At 38.6% G+C, this 15,782-nt stretch overlaps 1 protein-coding gene across 3 annotated transcripts in view; it reads left to right on the top strand.

The window, feature by feature from the left end:
- The first annotated feature begins 197 nt into the window (after positions 1 to 197).
- The window catches only part of LOC311258790 (adhesion G protein-coupled receptor D2), a 97,011-nt gene continuing 81,426 nt past the window's right edge, over positions 198 to 15,782 (top strand). For 2 of the 3 annotated variants that reach the window (XM_084355380.1, XM_084355379.1), the window contains exons 1-17: positions 199 to 415; positions 526 to 562; positions 1,373 to 1,397; positions 2,787 to 3,011; positions 3,305 to 3,946; positions 5,870 to 6,049; positions 6,370 to 6,443; positions 7,436 to 7,726; positions 8,139 to 8,250; positions 8,631 to 8,777; positions 9,319 to 9,421; positions 10,157 to 10,268; positions 10,752 to 10,807; positions 11,160 to 11,286; positions 11,752 to 11,855; positions 13,469 to 13,571; positions 15,314 to 15,467. In XM_084355380.1, coding sequence (XP_084211506.1) covers positions 527 to 562; positions 1,373 to 1,397; positions 2,787 to 3,011; positions 3,305 to 3,946; positions 5,870 to 6,049; positions 6,370 to 6,443; positions 7,436 to 7,726; positions 8,139 to 8,250; positions 8,631 to 8,777; positions 9,319 to 9,421; positions 10,157 to 10,268; positions 10,752 to 10,807; positions 11,160 to 11,286; positions 11,752 to 11,855; positions 13,469 to 13,571; positions 15,314 to 15,467 — 2,491 coding nt within the window. In that variant the 5' untranslated portion in view covers positions 199 to 415; position 526. Of the gene's footprint in view, positions 416 to 525; positions 563 to 1,372; positions 1,398 to 2,786; positions 3,012 to 3,304; positions 3,947 to 5,869; positions 6,050 to 6,369; positions 6,444 to 7,435; positions 7,727 to 8,138; positions 8,251 to 8,630; positions 8,778 to 9,318; positions 9,422 to 10,156; positions 10,269 to 10,751; positions 10,808 to 11,159; positions 11,287 to 11,751; positions 11,856 to 13,468; positions 13,572 to 15,313; positions 15,468 to 15,782 lie in introns of all 3 variants that reach the window. The other variant, XM_084355381.1, reaches the window with a different exon arrangement.

Raw genomic sequence — 15,782 nt, 5'->3', positions numbered from 1 at the left:
GGCTCCAGCCATTAACTTGATTCATTTGTGTATTATGTCATTGTGTAAGCCTCTAGCTTGACTAGACTTCCTGGAAGCCACTCAAGGGCCCCTGGAGGTCCCTGAACCCTACTTTTGGTAACCCTCTACGCTGCTCGGTACAGGTTACACCCACTCCTCGCTACAGCTTCCTCCGCATCCTCCCTTCATGCTCTCTGGAGTCTTCTCCCATCAGGTTTCCTCCTGTACTTTAGTGACGGACTGACAGAGCACAGCTGAGAAGAAAACATACTTTGACTAACTTTACACTTCGTGGAATTAAGAATAAACAGAACAAAACGTCGCTTTGAGAAGCGGTTGCATGCTGCGTTCACAGACACGACGCGATTGGAATGAGAAGACGCGCAAAAAAAGTTTCGCAAGTCGAATAATTCAGGTAAAACACCGTTCTGCTTTAATACTGGACCAATATAAGAAGGTATAGTGTAAGTAGCCTATAGATATATTGAATTTCGTTCTCAGCTAATGAAGATTTGTTTTTTCCAGGATGCACTGGTTATTGTTCCCACATGTAGGACTGCTTGTAAGTATAATCTTTGTGGTTTATTCACGTTTGTTTTCACTCGTGTGGAATATCTTAGACAAACACGAGCCTACTTTTAATCGAGCAAAGTTTTTTTAGAGTCGTGTAAAAACGCCCTTATCCCGTTAGTTTCCATTTTGGTGACTCATTTTTCTGGAAACAAATTGGGCATGTGTGGGTTTGTTGTTTTCTGCCTATTATAGGTAAACTAAAACCTTATTTCCGTGTTATGGATGCTCTTTAATGGTATTAGATTTGTGGATATTTATATACTTCTTGTGTTCAAGCATTTTATGAACTTATTACTCTTTTTCTTTGGATGAACTATAATCTCACATGCACTAAATGCCTGGATTGTCCTGTTTGTTATGACAGTGTTGCGAGTTTAGATACTGGCTTTTGATTGGCTGGAGAGTCAATTAAGTTTAACGGCCATGACGTGTTGTTTGCAGTGTTCTAAATTAATACGCCAGATACAACTGCTTATTTACAGCTACTGTATTACTCACTGGCGAATTTAATTATGCCTAAATACAACATTTAAAAAAAACAAAAACATTTTAACATATCAAATTTGTTTTTTTCCACATTTGTTGTAAGAGCGCAAAAATATAGCCGGAACTACTAACATACGTGGCCTCCCTAACTTGGCGGAGGAAACACAGGCGTTCTTCAGCCATCTTTCTTATCTCCCGTTAGTCAGGACACCTGTAGTGTAACAGTTAATGCTGTGTTACTGTAACAGAGATGACAATGTTCTCTTGCTTCATACCTTCTTCATCTTGAGCTAAACTTAAACATCTGTTTCAGGTTTTTTTTCACAGCTACATCTCAGGTAAGTCACTTTTTTACGTTTATTTTCCACTTAAAGTTAGCTTTAAACACCACTTCATTAAAGACAGTCAGACCAAGATGGCGGTTAATTTAGCTAGACCAAGTAGCATTAGCTAACTATTAACTAGCTGATCTAGTTAGTCTGCCTGTACCAGCAAGTAGTTAGCTCTATCCTCAACCACTAACTAGGTAACTAGTACATAGAAGTTTCACTTTTTAAGGCTAACTAGCATAAATGCAAATGTGCTGTCATTCCAAGTACACATTTTCTCCCTTAATGGTCGCTAAGCTAGATACTCCTAGTAACTTAACGTTAGCTAGATCTGATTGTTTAAACAGTCAAAATAAACTCTAAGGAAAATCTTATCTACACACACAAACACGTGTGTGTGTGACAGGTGCACATTTTCAAGCACACATCACTTGTCTGTCACAAGTGACCAGAAAGGGGCGGGATATTTACAACCTTTTGTTTGGGTGTAAGTTCTTAGTATGTGCGTTTCTGTCCTTTTTTTTAATGCATATTTTAAATTTCAGCATGAATTAAGTGGAAATGCTGGAAATTGGGAAAAGAAAATGTTTATACTTGGCTCAGGTGGATAAGTTGGTGCATAGATAAAACCAAATTGCAACAAAAGTGCAATGGTAATGGACTTACTCATTCCCCATTGTGGGATTAAATAGTATAATAAATTAAAAAATTTAAATGTATCATCACTCAAGCTCTGCTCCACTGATGAGACCAAAAATGGCAGCAGACAGAAACATCACATCTGTGTGGACAAATGAGGGTGCTGTAATGTGCCTCTAATGCAAACATTAAATAAACTAAGTGCCATATTTCCACCCTGTGTCCTACATGGTTTTAGATTGTTTGAGGTTTGAATGGTGCTCTTTTCATTGCATCATTTTGTTGCACCCTCTTATTCTGCAATGGTTCAATGGCATATTTGCATACAGTAGTGGATGGAACCTCAATTTCCTTATGCAAATTTTAGCAGATTTTCTGGAAACTAGCATGGGATTTGGATGAAGATTTGATTTGCGATAGGTGCAAAAAAAAGCATTAACAGCAACAGTGTCTGTCATAGTTCAACAGAAAATCTTGGAACTTTTATATCATCATTTGGTGGGTGGCTGACTGAAAATTTGGAATGAAAACCTGACATAAGCTTTCTCTGAATGTCACTAGTATTATTTGCGTGTTAAATGTGGAGTGGTAGAGTACTGCTCAACTGCTGGTTTTAATCCAGATGCCAAAGCGTTAGTTAGGCTATAGCATGAAGCAAGATGTGATATGTCAGTTACAGTCTGCTATTTCAGCATGATTGTTTACCAGTGCTGTCTGGTGTGTTTCTCTACTTATTTCTTCTTTCTTTTTGTTACACAGCCTTTACACTGGAAACTAAAACCCTGACATATGATGAGTCCTACTATGAGTATGTGCCTGATCGTATGCAGTGGAGCAGTGCAGGGAAACTGTGCAACCAGCGCTCTGGGGCCTTAGCTGCTGTCTCCAACCCAGTAGAAAACCAAGAACTGACCAGCTTTTTAAAATCGTTGAACATCTCTCAGCCTGTGTGGATTGCCAGGAAAGTCACGACACATCTCACAAGTAGGTTCTGTGTGCCATTTATAACACTTTATATTAACATATTAGTTCTTTCTTAGTAGTAGGCTCCTTGTGTTTTTCACTTACTGACTAAAAGGGTAAAAGAACATAAAATGGGACTGATGAAGCTGCCATGCAACACACTTAGCTACAGTGAATAAAAAAGTATTTGTGGTACAAATAGGACCACAAAGTGCAATTTTATGATTTGGTTAAATCTTTTCCTAGAGCTGTGCCAGGAAATTTCCCCCCATAGTAATGTGTCTTTATTCTCTCTGTTTGGGGTGAAATCAAAGGTTCCTCTCAGACCCTGATCCTGGAGTTCAACGGGCGCTCGGACAAGAAGTATGCCCGTCTCCTACACAAGTTCCCATCCATGGGCTCAGTGACTGTTTGCACCCGTCTCCGCTTCGATCCAAATTGCTTTGGAATTTCCACCATCTTCTCTTATTCCATCCGGTCATATATTAATGAGTTCCAGCTCCGTGCAAACCTGATCCAGGGCGAGCTTGTTCAGCTGGCTCTGCTAGTCCATGGCATTCATGGACCATACCAAAAAGTCTTCGGCCGCAACGACTCCTGGCACTCAGTGTGCGTGTCTTGGAGCCAGAATGGTGGACGTTGGGCACTGTTTGCTGATGGCCTTGTGGTCTCTAGGGGTGACGGCTTAAACACTTCTGACAGCATTGGCCGTGATGGTCTTTTTATTATCGGGCAGGAGCAGGACACCTTTGGGGGTTCTTTTAAGAAGGATGAGTCATTCTCAGGGAGCATCACAGAGCTGCACATATGGGATCGGGTACTGAACAGCAGCGAAATTGAGACTATGGAAAAGTCGTGTTCACCCATTTCCTCTGGGCTGGTGTTCAAGTGGAGTGAAAAAGCCATGGAAATAGAGACCTCCCTTACAAAGCCATGGAGAGACAACCCATGTCAAGGTACATTTATGATGATGCAGCATGAGGCCAGGGGAAGAAGCTGAAGGGTTACTAGAATCTAAATCATGATAATTTAATCACCAAGTTCAGGGAAGTATAGGAAGAGTTTACACCATAAAATACAGAAGAGACTCCAATATATCCACAAGGTCCAGTGGTAAAGTAAAGCATTACTTTAAAATTCTGTTTACGGTTTAGCTAGTTCGACAGTAGGGCTGGGTGGGGTTGCTATGCAGAAATAAAAAAATAAAAAAAAACAATCACATAGAGACCATTTGAAAGTCATTTTGGACGACACACTTTTGAGTAACATGCCAAGATCTGTGCTGGCCTTATGTTGTAAACTCCACCCATCTGGCATTCCCCGCAGCGTAAACTAAATGCTATGAAGCAATTGCAGATACAGAGAGACCCAAATCTGCTCTCTGCTTCATCTTTCTCTACATCCACACTCTTACTATAATGGAATAATGGAATTTATATCAATGTTTCACTGATTCACTGATTTTATATAATTTCATAAATCCTCCAACCTGACCCCTTAAATCTACAGCACATAAATACACCAAGCTGGCATCTTTTCAAACCAGTCTGCATTACCAAGCATTGAATAAAGACGCATAATTAAAACAAGAACAAAAAACAAAGGAGCAAATATTGTGTTTAATAAGAATTATTTGTATTACATAAGTTTATTGTATATGCAAGCAGCAGATGTTACGTAAATTAAGTGATATTATTGGTCCACACTACCCAAGTTACGTGTACACCTCACAACTGAGTAATGTTGGAAAATATCAATAACATGTTTAAAACTTGTTATTGGCAGATACTTGTCATTAAGTGACTCAGATTGAGAACAGCAAAAACCTTTATTAGGACATCACTAATCCCTTTTTCAAATTGTGGCATGCTATGGCAAACCTCGCATACGCAAACCTGCTTTCCTCTCAGCATTAAGCACTACTAGAAACTTGAGATGAGATTGAAGGAAAGGGGAAATCTGTCTGTCTTGCTCTCACTTGCTTTCACGCTCCAATGAATAGGAGGGACGGTGACCAAGTTGTAATTGGCAGACTGTAGGGTTTCTAATGGTTCTTGTAAATGTTTTGTGACTCACGTCACTCTGAATCCCACCCTTCAAAACAAACTTCTCCTGTTCTGACATCATGCTCCCCAGTGAGCAATGAGAGGCCAAAACACAGACTCCCCCTCCTGGAACTGAACATGCCGATGGCATATTGAGCTTGCTCTCTTTCAGTAATATTCAGTAACAGTGTTTCAGTTAATTTTACAATATTTTAAAGATCAACGTACACAGTCAGGGTTTGTGTATAATAGCTTTTGAAGGATCCTTGATCTTTCAGTCATTAGACTTCAACCAACATGGCAGTACCTAAAAATTCTCCCTTTCTCATCATACCAGCTCCTGCAACTGAAGTGTTTACTTTATCTTATCTGCCATGACTGTGAGCTTTCCTAGCGATATGCAAGAAATGTAAGTGCCTGCATTAAACCATAATTTGCTTGCCATTGCTAAAACCTTTTCCTAATTTTAACCATTTCTTTGCAAACAGCTAATCGTACACACACGGTGACAGATTAGAAGTCAAATCAAGTCTAAATGTGGGTCATTGTTCAAATGCAGTACTTAATTACTAAAACCTGTTGGCTTAAGGAGTAATGATGTAATATGATGCTGTGTAGTTTAATTTTATGTTGTTTGGACATGTTCGGGATATCTTGTGGCCAATGAAACCTGCCTGATTGTCCTTTGAATTACATCTTGATGAGCTTTTTATTTTTTGTCTTTGCAAGATTGTTATGAAGCATTATCTATGCTACTGCGATGAAATATGATGTTCAGTCTTGAGATGTCTCTTTAATTTTCAAGAACTTAACATTTAGAATTTCCTCCGCTAGGAAACCCATTCTTGAAGTCCCTCCAGGACAGAAATTCTTTGCAGAATCAAACCATTTCCTTTGAGTTGTTCCATAGTCCTCAGCCTGATGAGGATTGTGGCATCTTTGACCCTGTTGTGGGGCGTTTGGGCCTGGCCAAGTGTGACTTATCCAAAGGGGCTGTCTGCCAATTTAAGAAAGGTAACAATAATAATAATAATAATAATAATAATGTCAATTATTTTTTATGCATTTTATAGCAATGTAACGTGATTATTTGGTCTGCTGTGTCTGACCTAGAGACACCACGGAAAAAAGAGCATTACCTGGACAATCCAATACAATAGTCCTGTAATAAATTCTACAATTGAATTATTAAGATGAATAAAATGAATTAATCATTGTAGACACAGTGCCAAGATAGCAAAGACTGTTGAATCATTGCAAATGTCTATGGCTGAGTGTTGTGTTTCCTGTAATAAATTGTATTTTTGTATATTTCTCTCTTTTCTTGTCTACAGAAGTGTTGGATGCTATCACTTTACCGAAGACACCATTCTTCAGTAGATTGAGGAAGAATCCTCTTACCAAACCTGTGAGTTGGACAGTTTATATATAAGAACTCACCTTGGTGATATTGAATACAGGGAGGACGGTGTTGTGGAAATTTGTTTTACTTGTGAGATATCTGAAATAAACTTGTAAGAGATATCAGATGTCTTTGAGGATTTTATTCTTTATAAAGAAGGTTCAACAATCATACAGAGTGGCGTGCAGTCTGCAGAAAGATGAGCAAGATGAGACAGTTGAGAAACCTTTTTGATAGGGGGAAAGGAGTTCCCTGTGTCCTTCTCATGCCTGTACCAGGTTCCGTTCCCATAACAAGAAACACATAATGATAACAGTCTCTCATTGTGCAAACAGTACAAACATTCAAGAATGTGGTACAAAGTGACATGGTAAAGAATAAAAGGCTTTCACAATTTTGCAGCAATACAGACTCTATCATTATGAAGATTAATTTAGGCTGTGCAATGTAGGAAATGTTGGACTTGTTCAAACAAACACTGTAACTTTGAAGTAATTCTGGTGAAAGATCGCTGATTGTCTAGTCTCATCCCCAGGTCCATAAAAATATAAGGTTTGGGTTGGTGGCTTGGGGTCGATGAGAACCCAAAGCTTCGGTATTTATCAACATAGTATTTGACAACCTAGGGATGAGACTCAACAATCGACCATCTTTGTCCAGACAGTTATGTATCGTTGCTTTAAGGTAGAATGTATGCCTTTCAAACAAAGTCAGAATTATATATCTGATACCAGACATGCAAATATAGGCTTGTCATAAAGATAAAGTACTCTTATCATTAGAAAATCATCTTGTTACAATTTTAGGAGCACAATTACCTTTTCTGATTAACTTCCCTAATGCTTCTAATAATCTGTTGTAATTGATGAACTGAAGCAATGGTGATCCTGAGGAGTGACAAGGAATTAGTGAACTGGCAGCACTGTATTGCAGCCTCCTTCCTCCAAGTAATAAAGTTAAAAATATTTATCTATCCTTCTTTTCCTTATGTGATGGAGGAGCTGAGTGTTAACACCTCCTGGGACAGAGATCTGACCTTGCTACAGCAGCTGACCCAGTCTGTTCTGCATACGTTGGAGACTGGTGGCCCGAACCTCCTCACCTCCAGTGACGTCCTCTACCTCACCCAGATGATTGAGATGGACCTGACTGCACTGGCTAGCACTCACGCTGCTGGAGTCGATGCAGCAGAGGTCATGGTATCCATTGCTACCAACTACGTAAAGATGGCAAGTTTAATGTTGGAGCCCCATATGGCTACACAGTGGATGGGTCTGACAGAGGATGGGGTGAGTGCAAGAAGGAAGAAATCTCTAAGGTTTATTTGATTTGCAGGGTTTGTTTTTACATTCAGATTGTTTTTTATTTTGCCCCTAAAATTTCCCCCCAAAAAACATTGAAGGTGTGCCATGGGAAGTATTTTAGCATTGCATTGTAACCAATCAAACTGTGGAAATCTGGTCTAACCAGACAGGAAAATTAACCAAAGATGTTTCTGGGTTGAATGGACAAACCTTCTTTGTAGCTGGGATTCAACCCATTAGTTGCTTTTATCTTCACAAGGTCTCCTATGGTGTTTATATGCTAAAGTTATTGATAAGATAAAATACATTTCTCAACTTTCATAACCCAATAAAGTCGTCCTTTCTCTTCAATGATTCTGGATCTGAATTTGTGTTCTGGTCTGTATTTCTTGTACAGGTCAGCGTGGGGCCTTTTACTATTGTCAGGAGCATTGACCATCTCACTGAAACTCTTGCAGATATGCTATCTGCTGAGAGAAGAGGCTTCACTCTCTCTACCAAGAACATAGGTAATAAAAACGTCAAAACAAAAAAAATATTATTATTGGAATCACTAAAAGAAAAACGGCCAGCATTCTTGTGATGTGAAGATTGCAACAATCTGTATTGTAATTTTTATTTCTTTTGTTCTTGTTTGTTTATATTTAGGCTATTATGACCTTTTTTGTGATATTGCACTTCATTTCTTTTTTGTAGTGGTTACACAGAATTCAGGGAATAATATTTAGTACGCTAATAAATCCACTATATATAATTTTATTGACCCATTCCAAATGGAAGCTCTCGACTTTGCAACACAGAAAATAAGCCTTGCATTTCTCCTGATGGTTGCTTTTATTGTTAATTTGTCTCTATTTTTCTGGGTGTCCTCTGCTGTCTTTGTTGCCAGATGTGTACATAAAGTGGCAGAAGCTGTCTGAAAAGAGTTGTCGTCAGGTCTTCAAGCCATTTGCAGTCGGGTCTCTCACCGCCAGCAGCAGTGGTCAGGATGAATTGCACATCCCTGACACTGAGCTCCAGAGGATCCACACACTGGGTAGGAAACACAAGCACACACGAAAATGCACTTGTCCTAAAGGCCAATGAGATGGAAAAACATACAGTTTGTTCTCACACACTCAATTTATAATTGCCATTTTTGCTACTGTTTTATAGCCAGAATATTTCATGCCCTTATACTACACATCCTTCAAATAGTTGTAGAGTAAGATATGGATCATAGTAACATTTAAATTATATTTAATGCTATGTGTAAATGATTACCTGAAATAACTTTAATTAACTGAATAAATTCATGTTGAAGTCAATGCATTTTTTACTGTAGAGCTTATAGATTTTTACAAAATGTTTCCAGAATAAGGAACTGTTGTTGGAACTACAAATTATAATCAAAATTTTAAAAAAAGGCAAACATTCTGGGGACAGAACTTCAAGCAGACGGGTAAATAAAACTCTCACTTTTTTGTGTTGCACTAAGAAGTGCAACAATGTGCAAACTAAAGTGATGCTTAGCAAAATATTTTGTATCACCAAAGGCTAAAAAGAAAATCTTCTTTTGTCCTTCTCTCTCTAACCAGGATATACAGAACTGATGTTTATTCATACCCATTACAGCCATCTGAGTGAGATTGTGTCTGAAGCCCAGGAGCCTCCACTGAGTCACCAAGAGAAAGTTAAAAGGTTGACTGTTGTTTGCCTGTTGTTTTCTCTTAAATCTTGAGACCATTTTAAGTCTACTCATAAACACTGATGACAAGTTTCAATCATGTATTTTATTCACAGTATGAATATAAATAACAGCTCACCAGTTCTGGAAATGATACAAGCTTCTAATCAGCAGAAACTTTGACTCAAGGTGCAGTAAAAATGGCCAGTACAAGCTCAATTCTAAGAAAAAATAGAATAACAATAGCTATAATAAAGTCTATGCTAATGTGTTTCTCTTCTTTTCCATGTAGTGTCAAGTCCAGCACACATTTTTAGATCTCATTTAAGGGTTTCTCACTATACAAAGCATTGCCACCACAACCCACCCTATGGTGGAAGCATTTTACTGAATGTCGCATTACTTTCAGAACATTAGTCAGGAGAATTGTCACTGCGTCTCACCGTTGACCTACAAAATCAAAACTTTGCTCAAAATGAACACATTTTGACAAATATGTACTTTTAATGTATAATTTGGACAGATTGACAGCTTACCAAGGAGGTGTAAACAGCTTTTTTGTAAACATGCACTTATTTTTATGCTAAAGTTAAAATAAAGAGTTGTTAGTGTTTGTTCTTGTCTCAACCAATTAAGGTGCAAGCTTTGGACAGTGGATACCAGTGGTTTGGATTTAAGTTTTTCATGCGTTTATGACCTTTTCGATTGTAAGACAGATGGAAGTTGTAACCCTTGTCTGCCTTTTCCAGAATCCTCCCAGGTCACCTGGCCTCTGCTGTCATATCCGCTACCATCCGTGATGCATCCAAAGCCCAAACCATCCCTGTGGCCGTCGAGTACACCCTTTCCTCATCACATGTGGTATAGTCTTTTGTACAGGGGGGTAATTGTTAAGCCCATGGCATCAATCAAATATATCTTTTGGAGATCATTAGACCAAATCCATTATCTCTGGAGCAGCTAGACAGCCCATTGACAGTGGAGTGAAAAAAAAAAAAAAGAGTAAATTATGTTTAATGATAACAGTCTAATCAACATGTTAGTATGGATACTTTTCAGAACTTTTTGAAAGTTTTGAAACATTAAGTTTAGTAGCTTGAAACTGAGATTCATGTTGATGACAAACATTTTATCAAAAAGAAGTAATTCTTTGGAAATAGCAGTTGAGTTATAGTCAAGTTCTTGCCCTTTGATAAACTCACCAAATGCAATATGTTGCTACACAGATTTTGATCTCCTGGCCAGCAGCACATGGCTTTTGTCCATGTCTCTTTTGGCTTCTTAGAGTCCAAGGTAAATAGTCAGAGAAGGAAAACAAGTACAAGCATGTGTTTCTGTTTCTAGGTGGAGTATTCACAGCGCGTTACTCCTGTTTGTGCCTTTTGGAATTTCAGCTTGATGTAAGTTTGCCCAACAACACAATAACATAAACAGTCCTGAAAGTTTAATGTGTTTCTGCAATGAAGATTAAGACAGTTAGGTAATGATGAAGAGGTGGTCTCTTATTGTGTAATCTTAATTAGGACATATTTCGCTGTTTGATCCTGTATATCTGAATCTGGAACACAGTCAAATTTAATGAATGTACATATAATATTACTCAGTCCAAAATTTGATATCCTCAGACGGATAAATATGGTACTCATATATGTATATTTAATTCTTCATGTTTAAGAATAAATGTCTCCTCTCTCTGGAACTAATTGATGAATTTGTGTTTGTGTGTGTATGTACTTGTGTATTGTGTTTTAGGCACAATCATACCAATAGCTGGTCCAGCGATGGTTGCAAGGTGACTTTTGCGGGTTCTGGTGTCACTTCCTGTCTATGTAACCACACCACCAACTTTGCGGTGCTGATGAATTACCTTGAGTCAAAGGTAACTTGTGAAATGTGTTGCGATGCTGTGCACACATACTAAATTAGATGTTGCAAGATGAAAAATAGATATATTTAGATAATATTAGAAGTTATGTCATGTCGATCATATGTGATTAGTTGTTTTTGACATATATCTAAGTCAAAATTCTGCTAATGTGAAATCTAGATCCAGCTTTTGATCTTTGACCTCTAAACATAGGATTTGTAGTACACTATATTAACCAGCAGGCGTCACTCCCAGTGTGCCTATTCTTTTGACGAATGCATTGGTAAAACTGCTAAAACCATCAAGAGCACTGACGATTTTAAATTGTAAATTTTTAGGTATTTAGCTGTGAGGCATCAATTTGGTGTCTTTGAGAGGACATGAGATGATTTAAGCCTGTGATGTTTTGACAATATTCTCCCCTCTTTCTCCTTTTCTCTCTCTGCCTCACACAACTACCTTTCCCCTCTGTGTCAGTGGAGTCCTGAGCAAGAGCTCATTTTGACCAAGCTGACGTTCATTGGCTCTGGCGCGTCTCTGTGTGCGCTGGTGGTGACCTTAATGTTGTTCACTGTGCTGGAGTGAGTATCTGATTTTCATGTTCTGCTTACCTGCCACCATAGCTGTCTAATGTCTTTCTCTCTGGGCCAAATTAACAAGGGTTGAATTAACATCTACAGTGTATTTGAATAAGACTATATGACTAAGATATATACACCACCGTCAGATCTACACATAGTTTTGATGTCCCCTACACAAAAAAAGAGAGAGATATCTTATCGGCATTGTGTTGCTCCTGCTCTGTTCCTCAGGCTGCTGTGAGTATTGACTAGAGCTAATCCAGTAATTACCGTGGTCTACATGTGAGTCTACTCTGAAGGTTTATGGCGGTATCCTGCAGCTGTTAATTAACATTAGGGTCACTGAGGGATCACAGTTAGCTGGAGGAGAGCTGCCCTGACGATTTATGACTGTCCTGAAATCAGAGAGTGCAGCCATGCATTTCACACACATGCTGGCGCATGATGTACATGCATTTGTGTACTTAAATACACACACTTAACACACACAAAGTAGAGGTACACATGCCCATATATGCGTGCATAATCACAACATGGAATTATGGTAAAGGCTACTCACCCCTACTACAAAACTGGACTGAATAATATTAACAAAACTATTTACAATATATACAAAAGAGATATTAAATCCCTTTGCAAACACGAACATCGAATGTTTCTAATTTCAATGGGAGTCACAATGATTCGGCCAAGGTGCTTTAGAGAGAGAGAGAGCGAGGCGACGAGGTCTGCTCCAGGCTCCACTTTTAAATGTCCCAGTGTTGAGATCTGACCAATCAGCAGCCTTCCAGCTTCCCCAATCCGCAGCCTCCACCTGTAAGGATGTTCTGGACACAAACAGAAACAGCACCTCCTCTTGGCAGGAGGGAGACAACATCACAGACAAGCAGAACAGAACAGAACATACAAATTATGACCCCTGGGGTCATAACACAGGCAGTAATGCGCTTGTGAAATTAGTCTAGAAAGGCTGAACCTATTCAGGAGGTAATGAGAGGCTCTTCAATTCATTTACCACTTTAAACCAGATTCATCTGTCTGTTGACGGGAAACTGAAATGGAAATATGTAATGTTTTTAAAGACAGTATATGGGTTTATCCCCAGGGATGGTGCAATGCAAGGCTGTCTGGTACATATACCTCTTAGCATAGCATTCATTAGATACCAGCCAGCATTAAAATATATTGGAAAAGAACTTGGTGGTTGGCAATTGCAAATTTAAGTGTGATATGTTAAAATCTTAGACACATCTTACCTTCATACCAACAATAGAAATATGTAAATGGTAAATAAAGATCTGGAGTCAGAGTCAGGCCATTTAATAGCCTTAGATATGAACTGATTTTTGTCACTCTAGTGATGGAAAGCCCATCCATCAGTCCAACACTGTGGTAAAGAATTGAATATCTTGACATCTGGTGGATGGATTGCTGTGATGTTTTTCTCTTGATTTCAGCCTCAAAAGGCTGCTTTCAATAACGTGTTTTTACATTTCTAGATAGATATTATTATTTATTATTATTATTATTATTATGGTCACTTTTAACCATATCCCTTTTTAGTACAAGATCTGTATGAAAAAAATTGAAGTTATCCCTCTTTCTATTCATAGCATCCCCAAATCTGACAGGACGTCTATCCATAAGAACCTGTTCATCGCTCTGATCTGCGCCCAGGTGATACTGCTCTGCAGTGGCTCAGCCATTCACAATAAGGTAAAGGCAGGCAACAAAATATCCAACTTAGTTTACTAATGCAAGATTGAATGTTGTCATACCAAGTGGTAGACTGGAGACAAATAAAGGTGAATGACGGACGGTAAGACAGAAATTTACTGATCGTAGACAGATGCAGTATGTAGGTTTGTGTCAAACTTTGCATGAAAATTATATTGAGTCAGAAGCTAAAAATGGGAGCAACTTAACAAATATACAAATACATGTTTTTCAAAGCAAAAAAGTAGATAGTAGTTATAGTAGTGTTTTTTTTCACTAAAATATCAATCAAGATTTAAAAAACGGTTTATTAAAGTTTAAAAGTTAACCCACAGCACTGTGTTTGGATAGCTACCTTAATGAGACTTGAAATCCAAATCCATACGAGGGTTCCTAGCAAAACAAATAGTTTGGCATTGGTTGATACATAAGTGGCCCTAATGTCATATCCATCAGCTAGAACACATGGTTCAGTGTCTCAGTAGTCACCGAATGGCATGTAGTTGGTTTGACCCTTGGTCTTTTGACCCCAGGTCATGTCAGGGTGGGCTTCACTCCTGGGGGCAGGTGGTCGCTTGTTGGAAATTCATCACATGGATTCATATGTTTATATTTAGACTGACTGACCATTTTTCAGATTTTAACAAGGTTTTTTACACATGGTTTTGGCCAATCCAGACCTAGCCTGGAGGGCTTCAGTGTTTTGCAAAGGATGTTTCAATAAGATATATTGTTGTTACTTGACATATCTTTAACCTCAAACAATTCCACACAATTTCTTGTTTTTCATATATCTTAATCTATTGTCGGATTAGAATAAACACAATATATTTCTAGCACAGTTTATCCTGTCCAGTTTGTGTGCACTGTCTAATCTGGTACATTATGAATAGGATTTGGAGATTGAAATTTCCTTAGCAAAGAGTAATTTGTGCCTTTGGGATTGTAAGTGGTGTAACTGGGTCATAGTGACCACTGCCACCTCATTTATCACCCAAAATATTGAACTGCCCTTCAACAATCCATAAAAAAACAATATATAGTTACTCAACCTCTGACATTATGTGTTTGTGTGTGTTTAAGGACACAAGTCTCTCCTCTAATCCAATCTGCGATAAGTTCCACTTCTAGCTGATTATTGTAGTGTCATATGAGTAATTTGTGGCATCTATAGATCTGATTCTTGCTAGTTTGTGGAGCCTGTATTTGTATTTCTGTGGCGGATTTCTTGCATGTCTGTGAAGCGAAAACATCCTTTAAGTTGCCACAACTGTCCCTGTGCCCACTCAGAATTGTATTTTATTTTTGGTTGAAGACAATTGCCATGGTTCTCGGCAAAACTGGACCTGAAAACGACCTGTAGACAGTCATATTGACATCATACCAGCATTTCACTACAGTTTTAATGTCTGTATCTATGGAATATGTCACACAACAGGTGAAGAGCAGTTTTTTCCTGTGCACTCTTTCTCTTTCTTTACCTTTCCCTCTTTCTCACTCTTTCCACGGGGGTAGAGGAAAATCACTTCATCATATTTATTGATAATTATCACAGGCAAACTCCATGTAAACAGATAGGGCAGCAGGACCCGTGCTACAGCAGCAGCGCTGCCTATGTGAACACACGCACAAGTGAGCTGCAGCAACGCTGAGCAACGCAGCCGCCACACACTACACAAGGATCCAGTGTGGCCAGTCTGTAACATGTGTCTGTCTGCATGCCTGTGTTTGCATGTTGGTAGGTGGCATGTACACTTGTGGCAGCACTGCTCCATCTCTTCTTCATGGCAGCATTTACTTGGATGCTGGTGGAGGGTCTGCTGCTCTGGAGCAAGGTGGTCGCAGTCAACCTAAGCGAGGACCGACACATGAAGTATTACTATCTCATCGGCTGGGGTACAGTGGCTTAACAGTAACCAAATCACTCTTTCACACTTGCTCTGAATGTCCAGGATTTTGTTGGATATAGTATATAATATATATATATATATATATATATTTGCCAGGAATAGATATGCTCAAATTGTGGATTAAAACCCCACAGAGGGTCAGATTCCTTGTTTGTTTTTTTATTACATCTTCTTTTCTTTTTGATTGACAGAAATCAAATGATTTGCATTTTTTTATATACCATAGTTGTGGGAAGCATAGAATACTTTTATGAAAGACTTTTTCCTGATGTTTGTTACCATTTTTCATCACAGTGGTCTG

Source organism: Pagrus pagrus (assembly GCF_965226575.1).
Source record: "Pagrus pagrus genome assembly, chromosome: 6".
NCBI lineage: Eukaryota > Metazoa > Chordata > Actinopteri > Spariformes > Sparidae > Pagrus > Pagrus pagrus.
The sequence above is the reverse complement of the archived record's forward strand: the minus strand, read 5'-3'. Positions and strand labels throughout refer to the sequence as shown.